This window comes from Tupaia chinensis, unplaced genomic scaffold, assembly GCF_000334495.1.
Source record: "Tupaia chinensis unplaced genomic scaffold, TupChi_1.0 Scaffold000170_1, whole genome shotgun sequence".
NCBI classification, from domain to species: domain Eukaryota; kingdom Metazoa; phylum Chordata; class Mammalia; order Scandentia; family Tupaiidae; genus Tupaia; species Tupaia belangeri.
In genome coordinates, this window is record NW_006159645.1 from 1,834,089 (window position 1) to 1,844,724 (window position 10,636).

At 59.9% G+C, this 10,636-nt stretch overlaps 1 protein-coding gene across 4 annotated transcripts in view; it reads right to left on the reverse strand.

Annotated features, from left to right (window-relative positions):
* Nucleotides 1-849: 849 nt before the first annotated feature.
* The window catches only part of CRHR2 (corticotropin releasing hormone receptor 2), a 61,772-nt gene continuing 51,985 nt past the window's right edge, over nucleotides 850-10,636 (reverse strand). For all 4 annotated transcript variants that reach the window (XM_006146231.3, XM_006146233.3, XM_006146234.3 and 1 more), the window contains 5 exons: nucleotides 9,995-10,067; nucleotides 4,416-4,501; nucleotides 4,070-4,205; nucleotides 3,576-3,617; nucleotides 850-2,233 (listed from right to left, as the gene is read on the reverse strand). In XM_006146231.3, the coding sequence (XP_006146293.1) occupies nucleotides 2,093-2,233; nucleotides 3,576-3,617; nucleotides 4,070-4,205; nucleotides 4,416-4,501; nucleotides 9,995-10,067 (478 nt within the window). In that variant the 3' untranslated portion in view covers nucleotides 850-2,092. The remainder of the gene's footprint in view (nucleotides 2,234-3,575; nucleotides 3,618-4,069; nucleotides 4,206-4,415; nucleotides 4,502-9,994; nucleotides 10,068-10,636) is intronic.

Sequence of the window (10,636 nt, forward strand, 5' to 3'; positions counted from 1 at the left end):
TCTGCATGTTTTTAAACTTATATTAAAAACACTGGATGTTGGGCCAGCCAGTGCGTGATTACAGTGGCTGGATCCCACGTGACAAACTGCATTTCAGTCTGGGACCCGGACGCTTAAAAAACACATGTGCATGTGTGTCCAAAATCTTGAACGGGGGGCAAGATGGAGGAGAAGGGATTTGCAGCATGACCACCCCAACTGGGGGTGCTTGCTCATGCTCTCTCCTCTCTCCCCCCAGGGAGCACGTGTGCCCTCTAGCAAACAAGAAACTGAGATGTCCACTTAAAAATGTGCAAGGGGCCAGCTGCTGGTGGGGTGGGTAAGGCAGCTTGATCCCACGTGGCCAGCTGCGCCATTGAGTCCTAGACCCAGCAGCTTGGAAAACACACAAGCAGTGTGTGTGTGTGTGTGTGTGTGCGCGTGGGCACAAGCATGCCCAAGCTCCTGAGAGGAGAATGGAGAAGGGGTTGTGCCATGGCCATCCCCCCTGGGGGGTGGTTTCTCAATGTCCCTCTCTTTCTCTCTCATGATTGCATGTGCCCTATAGCAACGCCCAGCGGCGCCATTGAGTCCTAGACCCAGCAGCTTGGAAAACACACAAGCAGTGTGTGTGTGTGTGTGTGTGTGTGTGTGCGTGCGCGTGGGCACAAGCATGCCCAAGATCCCGAGAGGAGAATGGAGAAGGGGTTGTGCCATGGCCATCCCCCCTGGGGGGTGGTTTCTCAATGTCCCTCTCTTTCTCTCTCATGATTGCATGTGCCCTATAGCAACACTTAAAAACCAAAACCAAAAACAAAAACGTGCAAGAGGAGATACATGAGTTTTTTCAGAATTTATTTTTGAGGGGAGTACCTAGAGCAGCAGCCCTTTGGAACCACTAGCCCGATGGCTTCTCCCTCTCGACTCCCCTGCTCTCCTGGAGGGGCACAGGGATGGAAGCCATCCCCCCCACACTACCATGGTGCCCAGGGGCCTTGGCTGCTCTCTTCAACTCCTATCCCTGCAGGGCAGGCTCTGGTGGCCTGGGTGAGCTGCATGCCTCCTTCATGGTGAGTGAAACACCCTAAGCTGGGGTGCTGGAGCAGGTATTAGCCTGGGCTGGGGAGGGGGTGATAAGGGACACACTTGCCTGCATGTACCCTGACCATGAAGACGACAAGCCTACCAGCTTAGGCCAGGACCAGAGTCCCTGCTGACAAGGACAGACGTGCCCACCCCACCCAGGGAGGCTGTTTCCTAGAAGCACAGTTTATTTCACAGAGCAGAGGTGTTTCCGGAGATGGGACTGAAGTCAGCCTGGGGGAACTTGGGGGGTGAGTTCCAAGCGCCAAAGACATACTTTGGTTTCTGCTAGTCCCACCATGCGCCTTCCTCCTCACCACACCCCACGCTTCTGCTATGCTCCGCGTTCTGTCCTGTGCTGTGTATCTGGTTGGCCTAAGCGTGGCTGTATCTCCCTCCCTCCGCAAGCCCCCCACCGTGGACTAGGCAGAGCCCAGGTCTCCAGGAGAGAAAGCCAGGCCCAGGGGGCGACATCCTTCATGGAGCCCCAGGGGCAGGACAGTGGCTGGGGAGGGCTGCAGGGACAGCTTGGTCAGGGTGGAGCGTGTATAGGTGAGAACCCCTGGGATGAAGCAGAATGACTCCCTTCCTCCAGCTGGCGTGCCTTCCCCCAGGGCAGAGGGCGCCACTGAGCACAAGACAGAGATAGGGGCAGGGCAAGCCCACAGGTGCGCACCATGTGGGGCAGTGGAGCCCCGTCCCTTCCCCGCTTTGTGTCTCGATTCCTCATCTGTGAGTCAGGCCACGGTGAGGATGTGCAGAGAGGCGGCGAGGCACATGCCTGCTGGGATCTGACCAGCTGTCCAGGGGCCTGTGACGGCCCCCTGCTCTCTCTAGCTCTGACATTTGCAGATGGCTGGCCCAGGACCTCCAGACCCCTTCGCTGCCGCACTGCCTCCTTCCTGCCAGGTCGGAGCGCTGCCCCACCAGGGCCTGGGCAGCTCAGCAAGGAGAACAGAGGCAGAAGGCGAGGAGGGTAGGGAAGCCGCCCTGATGGTGGACGATGACGGGGGAGGTGGCTGCCTGAGGGTCACACGGCGGCCGTCTGTTTGATGCTGTGGAAGCTGATCCGTGTGGGCGACGTAGGGATGGACATGGCCCGGGCCACGGGGACCCGCAGGGAGTGATGGTCCTGCCAGCGGTGCCACCTCTTTCGCAAGGCGGAGCGCACCTGCAGGGAGGGAAAGGCTCAGCACGCCTGGGGCCAGTCCTGGGGTACCGGGACAGTCCTCTCTCCACTGCTCCTGGTCCCTCAGGTCTGATGGCCACCCTCATACCAAGGGACTGGCTGATTCTGAAACCTTCCCTAACCCTGTACAGTTCCCTTGGTGGCCTCTCTCCGGGGCTCCCCTTCCTATCCCTCTCCAGAGAAGCTTTGCCCCACTGTCCTTTGCCCTGCGACACCTGCCTTCCCCTTTGACTCAATTTCAACTGGAACTCAGCAGCATGGCGGGTTGGGTAGGGGGGTGGGGGGTGGACAGGACCAGCGCTGCTGTGGGCTCCTTTATTCCCGAGGGCGGGGCGAGGGCGTGGTGCACAGCAGGCATCCCAGTTCACACCCCTGCTGTGGCTCTCCCCTCCTAGCACCGCAGCGCTCAGCCTCTCCCTGTCTCCAGGCCTGGGAGATGGCCTTAAGACCACTCACTACCTGAAAGGGAAAGCCAGCGACTCTGCTCCCTCCCGGACGCGATCCCTTACCTGGGGGCTTTGGCTCTCATGTGTGATGAGGGGCTTTTCTATACAATGGCGGGCACCCGTCCCAAATTCTAGCAGTGCTCCCCCATCCTTGGTGGCTTGCTTTCACAGCCCCCTTCCTCCCCACCCACGGTGCACAGCAGCAGCTGGACTGGCCTCTTCGGCGTGTTTTGATTGACAGCCCCCAGGCCTGCCTAGACGGCCTGCCATCACCCTGTGCAGACGCAGACATGGGACCCTCTGCATGGGAGGCTGTGCATGCCTCCTGTGGGTTTGGAGGCTCTCAGGCCTGGGAGGCTGAGTCTGCTCCTTGCTCTGGAACCCAGTGTGTTCTGACCCACCGCTGGCCTGGGTGCCCAGCTCTGAGTCAACCACACGGGACGCTAGTGACCAGCCCTCACTACTGCCTCGCTCCCCAGAGCACCCCACCACCCCCCATGGTCTTTTCTGGGAGAGTATCTTTTCAGCTGAGTTATCCGTCAAGACCTGACTTTATGGCAGGCACACCCTCCCCTTCTCTGGAAGCCTCTTCCTGTCCCAGCTCTGTTCCAGTCTGTCTTCCCTAAGGCCCTGCGCCTGGGCTCTTCACACAGAGCACGTGGAGGCCTGCGTTGCTCTGGCCTGCATTAGTTGGCCTTCTAAGCCTGCTCCAGGCCCACAGGCAGGCTCCTCTGCACTAAGCTTGGGGCATCTCTCGGGCCTTCCCCACCCTCCTCCAGGGTGCTGCTGAATAGGAAAGCCAGGGCAGCTTGGGAGAAACCATCCCAGAGCGGGGCTGGAGGACCCGAGCGCCCCTGCTTGGGGGCCAGGCCTCATACCTCTCCATTGAAGAAGCAGTAGAAGACAGACACGAAGAAACCCTGGAAAGGAAGGAGGAGCCTCAGTGACCTGTGGGAAGCCTCTTTGCCCCTCAGGGTGGAGTGTGGGCAGGATGGCTGGAGGACAGTCTGACCTGGGACCCCAGGGGCTCAGAGCCAGGCGGGTCCCAGCCCTCGTGGCATGGGTATATCAGGGTCCACTTTGAGGGAGAAGGGCCTCCAGGGGTTTTAGCTTCTTATGGCCTGTCCCAGAACTGCCCTGAATCCTCAAAAGGGGGGCTGGGACACCTGACCTCGGGGGAGGGGGATGGGGAAGCTCGGGCGTCTGGGGCAAGGCTTGGGGTCATAGAGTGTGTGTGTTCGCCTCACTGTTCACGGAGCTGTGCAGAGCTGCGCCAGACCTGTGCAACTCTGAGGGTGCCTGTGCCCATCAGGGTGGGAAAGCTCCTGGTGGGCAGTGGAGGCGTGGGTGCCCATCGGGTCAGGTGCCCCACCTGGAACGACTGCAGGAAGGAGTTGAAATAGATGAACACGATCTGCGACAGGTCGTCCTCCCCGGGGTTGACGAAGAACAGCATGTAGGTGATGCCCAGGAGGGGCAGGAGGACCAGGGTGGCCTTCACTGCCTTCCTGGGGGTGAGAGGCCATGGCACGGGTCTGAGCCCACACTGCAGAGCGACCTCTGCAGGGCGCGCTGGGGGGATGCTTTAGTATGGTTTCTTCTGGGAGCTCGAACGAGCTTCCTGTGTGAGGACTGAGGCCGAGGGCTCTACCTGGAGGCGGGGGTGCCCAGATGAGCTCCCTGCAGCCCCCCACCAGGGCCCAGGGTCCTCCGTGTACCTGTACTGGATTGTCTCCGACGTCGTCGACGCTCGCAGTTTTGTCATCAGGATCCTGACGATGTTGAACAGAAACACAAAGTTGATCTGGAGGGAGGCAGGGAGGGAAAACGGAAGGACCGTGAGCTGGGAACGAGCTGAGAGGCTACCACCTCCCCCTGTAACTACGTCCGGATCACCCGGCACCTGCCGGGGTCCCCTGGTCTCAGCTCCTCCCTTGCCAGGACATGGGGGACACCCCCATTTACACCAGACGCCAGGAGCAGAAGCAGCCTCCGAAAGCACTGAACAGGAGCACAAAGGCCCACTCCAGGGTCCTCTCTTCAGAACGCCCTAGGTGCTCCCGTGTGGGGACCCTCCAGGAGCTGGCCCCACTCACAGACCGAGGGGCTTTCTGATGCCTTGCACTGTCTCCGGCTCTGGGTCGTCCAAGGTCCTTTGACAGGAGGACAGCCCCGCCCTTGAAGGGGCAGGCCAGACCAGACGGAGTGATTAATTCCCTGCGGGATGAGTGATGACTCTCCCCATCCATCCCCTGCCCCCAGGAACCCCAGAGCCTTCCTAGACCCCCATGGGCAGGGAAGATGGATGGTGTGCGAGGCTGGCTCAGAGGCTGTTGAAGGGCTCATTTGTCTTCATCCTGAGCCCTCCCTCGGCACCGGGGCCACTGTCCCCAGCTCCCTGCTGCCCGGGGCTCAGCCGGCCAGGTGTCTGTGCTGGTCACCCTTGTGAGTGTGTTGGCCCTTGTTCCCTCTGGCATGGGTCTGTTCTCTGCACTCGTGCACAGTGTGCCTGAGTGTGTCATGTGCGAGCCTGTATCCGGGCACACGGACATGCCTGGTCTCTTCATCTGCCTCCATGTTTAAGCAGGCAAGGGGGAGGGGGGCGGACTGTGTAGGCCTCACACTGCAGCTCCGGCTGAGAAAGTGCTCTGGGCCACAGGGGACACATATAGCCCCAGGGATGTCTGCGGGCTTATGTCTCTCTCTGTCTCACTCTCTCCATCTCTCTCTCTCTCTCTCACACACACACGAAGTAGCTGGCCTCCAAGGCTTCTCCTGACCCCCCTTATGGTGGCCCCCCTCATGCTCTGCTCCCATGGGAGGCCGTGGACATGGGGCCCATTCCAGACAGAAGGAGTTCTTTACACTGCTAGCCCCAGGACAGGTGGCTTTTAGTATGTCTGCACGGGGACCTAGGCTCAGGACAGTGTGTCAGGGGTGCCACCAGCTCGAGGGCTTGGCCTGGGGCTACAGGTACTGGTAGGAGCATCCTGGGCTGAGCCCCAGCGCTGAGCCCAGGGTACCGACGCGTGCAGAACCCAGTAGCCCTCACGGTGAGTCTGTGAGGCAGGGACTGGCATCTCGGTGTTACGGGCGGGAAACTGAAGCACTGAGAGGGCGAAGAGCTCTCTGAGGATCACGCACAGTCCCAGAAGCTCCAACAATGCTTGGTCCGTGAGGACACAAGGCGCGCCCCTCCCCCACCACTCACAGCAGAGGGAATAAGCATGTCCCCCCTCCCTGGGTGCCCTGGTTTACTCCCTAGAGCAGGAGCCATCCTGGGATGCCCTTCCCCTCTGTTGGAGGAATCACAGGGCTCATGAGAGCCCTCTGTCCCAAGAGCCTCACTGCCACACGTGTGCAAACCCCACACCCTCACCGCCCACACATGTGCAAACCCCAGGCCCTCACCGCCCACACATATGCAAACCCCAGGCCCTCACCATCCACATGTGTGCAAGCCCCACGCCCTCACTGCCCACACATGTGCAAACCCCACACCCTCACTGCTCACACAGGTGCAAACCCCAGGCCCTCGCCATCCACACGTGTGGAAACCCCAGGCCCTCACCACCCACACGTGTGCAAACCCCACACCCTCACCGCCCACACATGTGCAAACCCCAGGCCCTCACCATCTACACGTGTGCAAACCCAGGCCCTCACCACCCACATGTGTGCAAACCCCAGACCCTCACTGCCCACATGTGTGCAAAACCCACATGTGCAAAACCCATGCCCTCACTGCCCACTCATGTGCAAACCCCACACCCTCACCACCCACATGTGTGCAAACCACCCTCACCACCCACATGTGTGCAAACCCCATGCCCTCACCACCTACACATGTACAAATCCCAGGCTCTCACTGCTCAAACATGTGCAAACCCCACATCCTCACTACCCACACGAGCAAACCCCAGGCCCTCACCATCTACACGTGTGCAAACCCAGGCCCTCACCACCCACACGTGTGCAAACCCCAGGCCCTCACCACCCACACATGTGCAAACCCCAGGCCCTCACCACCCACACATGTGCAAACCCCAGGCCCTCACCGCCCACACGTGTGCAAACCCCACACCCTCACCGCCCACACGCGTGCAAACCCCAGACCCTCACTGCCCACACACTTGCAAACCCCAGGCCCTCACCGCCCACACACGTGCAAACCCCAGACCCTCACTGCCCACACACTTGCAAACCCCAGGCCCTCACCGCCCACACACGTGCAAACCCCAGACCCTCACTGCCCACACACTTGCAAACCCCAGGCCCTCACCGCCCACACATGTGCAAACCTCATACCCTCACCATCCACACATGTGCAAACCTCATACCCTCACCACCTACACAAGTACAAAACCCACACCCTCACTGTTGAGGCGTGTTAAGGTGGGGGTGGGGGCACAGGGAGGAGACAGGTAAGGTGTCCAGCCATCTCTCCCTACCTGGCTTCAGACATGTTTCCTCCTGTCTTTGCACCCAGGCTGGCAGAGGAGGCCTCGGCCTTGGGAATGTCCTCTGCTCTCCCCCAGTTCCGGTGCTGGGCAGGCTGATAGAGGTTCTTCAGCCTGTCTTGGGCCCTTCGTCACCCCTCCCCAGCACTCGCTGCCTGTGCCACACAGTCACCAGTCCAGTGACAGCGGCCTCTGTCCCACGAGTCTGCAGGTCCTGGTAGCTCGTCACCAAGAAGCCACACTAGTTGAATCAGGGGTGTCACGGCAACCTAGTGACAGTCTGTTTCACAGCCCCTGGGAGACTGGTCCCCTCTGAATACCTCCACGTCCCCATTCTGTTGGCATTTTCTAGGCTGGCAGTTTCAAAGGCCCAAATTCTTAGCCCTACTGTGCGTAGGGCCATGGCTGGCCTCCCAGCAAGCCCAGACCACACCGATTCCTGTGTGGCAGCTAATCATGCCTGGACCCCAACAGAGTGTGCCATCGAAGGCACGTGGGGTGCTCATGACGACTGCTGTAGCAGCAGGCTGGGGAGTCTGCATTTGGGCCCGGGCAGCCGGGTCGTTGCTGGGAGGGCCCTGTGCGAGGGGACACCATCCATGAGTGGAAAGCTGGACTTTAGCCAGATAGATCAGATGTGCTGCTCACTGTAGGCACCAGCCTGTACCCCAGGGGCCCTCGTGTCCACCTGGGGGGGACAGTTCCCAGCTGGAGGCTTTCTCTAGTACCGCAGGAGCTAGCTCGGCCTGCAGACAGAGTGGCCTGGAGATAGGGGCTTACTGTCCGCTGACGAGGCCTGGACAAGCACCAGCTTCTCGCTTTCTGAGTCCCTCCAGGCAGTGGTGAGAGCTTCCTTGTCACCCTGCCCCTTTGTTGGCTTTTCCCCTTCCCTGTCTTCCTCGTCCCTTGCTGTGCCTCCTGGGACCAGGTCCCAAATGGACCATGGGCACCAGGTGCTGGCTCATGGCTCACACTTGCTGGTTCCCATTTGCATTTGCATGGTCCCAGGTCTACTGCCTCAGCTCTCTGAGCCTCCGCTTCCCCCGCTGCCCAAGGGGATCAGCAGAGCCTGCTTCGGAAGGTTTGCGCTGTGTGAGATGCTCACCAGGGCACCAAGCCCCATGTCTGGCCTGGCCAATGCCACATCCCTTTCCCACAGTGATGACACCCCTCAAGAAGTCAGGCCTCAAATGCAACCACTTGACTCACTTCCCAGACCCTAGAAATAAGTGAGTGTCCCTGAGCAGCAGAAATGTCGCTGTGAACTGCTGGGCTGGGGTGGGGTGGGGGGACACCAAGCCCATATCCAGCCAAGAGGACAGCACGCAGGTAGTGGGTGACAGGTGGGTGACCTGCCCCCGAGCTGCAGTTCGCTAGCTACCAGTGGTGACATAGGGTAAGTCATTTTACCTCCTCCACTCTCCTCCATCTGTAACATGGGGAGCATCACCTCTACTTCTTTCAGGCATTAGGGATGGAAGGACTGAAAATAATGCAGACGGAGCTTGGCTTGGAACCTGGAAGTCCTGCAGGTGCAAACAGCAGGGCCCGGAGGAACAGGCGAGTGGAGGACCTTTGAGCTGAGAGGTGGGGTGGAACAAGAGAGGGGAGCAGGGAGTCGGGCTGACACTGAGCCCTGGCACCCCTTGTCTCCCTTTCTCCTGGCCCGTGCTCACCACCTGGCCCGGCACCCTTTCAGCTGGAGCGGACTCCCCCTGCCATCGGTCCCCCAGCCAGGCCAGCCTCCCTTGGCTGGATCCCAGGCTCATCACAAGCCCTCTCCCTCTTGGCAGCTGGCTGGGAGGGGACAGATCTCAGAGGGTTTCTGTTCACGCTGAGGAGGCAGTGACTCACTGCAGCTTGGAGACTGAGGCCAATCCTCCCCCCTCCAACCGCTGACAAGGACGGGCTTCTACTCCGAAGCCCCCGGAGCCCTGATGGTGGGATGTCAGCCACAGTGAAAACCCTTCCTAACCATCCTCAGTTCACACACATCAAAGACGCGCCAAAGGTAAGAGTCAAATGAACCAAGGAAGGGCAAAGTCGCAAAAAGGAGAGTAAGGTAAAAAGAGGCAAACAGTACTGCCCTCCACAAGCAGATTAAAGGAAGCCCCACGAGGCACCAGCTGTGAACAGAAGGAAGACCGTGCTCTGAGTTTCCCAGAGGGACCATGGCCCTTTAAGGAAGCCGGTACCTACAGGAACCTGAAATTACCCAGCCCAAAATAAGTCTTACGTAAATGCCAATTTCTTACGGGGCCTTTTTGTATGTCTTGCTCTCTCTCTTTAAATGTATGATATATAATGGGTTCTTTTTTGCAGAATGCAGCCTCTACTTAAACTCTGTCTTAATTAAAGCGCGTAGACGTGGAGGCAATTATACCTTAGATGCGAACACATTTGGCAAAGGGTGGGGAGCTGGACGGGAACAATTGCTCATTACGCTTCTCTCTGGAGGCGGTGGGCTGGGACGGAGCAGCTCACCGGGGGCACAGGGGCTGTGGGTCTGGCTGACAGAGGCCCACAAACACTCCTCTTGCCAACAGCTGCCGTTCTCCCTGCTCTCAACACTGCACCTAGCAAGGGGCTGGCAGACCTGGGAGGGCCCTAGAAACCTGCCAGTCAGAGCCTTTCTGCTCCGGGAGAAAGACTGTGGATCCAGAGAGGAAGCGAGCGGCACCAGGGGACCGAGGGTGAGGAAGGGAAGTGCAGTGGGGGGCTCAGGGCAGGGGGGTGGCATAGAGCGGGTGTGCAGGGCTGCCTATGCTGTATCCTTCCCAGCACCTTTATTGGGGGGTCCTCCGCCCTACCTCACCCACACCCCACTGAGGACCTACCAGAAGCACCAGGATGATGGGGCCCTGGTAGATGTAGTCTACCAGATCTCCGGGCTCCTTGCCAAACCAGCATCTGCAAAGATAGGGTGGTTGTGGGTGGCTTGCTGAGCTGGAGTCAGCGGCCACCCCAGACTCGGGCCCAAGGTCCTCTGGCTTAGTCCTTCCGGAGACCTGATCTCCAGGGCTGCCCTTTCCTGGAAGGCCTTGGAGGACAGCCCCAGCCCTATGACCCCTCTGGCCCACCCCTGGGCTGCCCCTGCTCTACGTGGCAGGGTTGCTCTCCAAAGCTGGACCGATGGCAGGTCTCCTGCTTGGTTCCCTGCCCCATCACAAACTGCAGGGAACAGGGCTGGACATGCAGGAGACAGCAATGGAAGGCAATCTGGGCTCCCCTCTGCTAGCCAGGGCCCAACCGCCCATGCCACCTGTCCCCACTTTGCCAGGAGCCTGTTGCTCCAACATGCCAGGCACTTGGCTGCACAAAGCAGTGGGTGCAGAAGGGAGCCTCCTCCTGGGCCCTGAACTTGGTGTCTCTGAGCTGAGCCTCATGCGTCTAGCTGGGGAGCCCCCTGTGGGCTGCCAGAGGTTGAGCTGGTCAGGGGGGATATTTCAGGGCTCAGAGGAAAGCCCAGGCCAATGAGT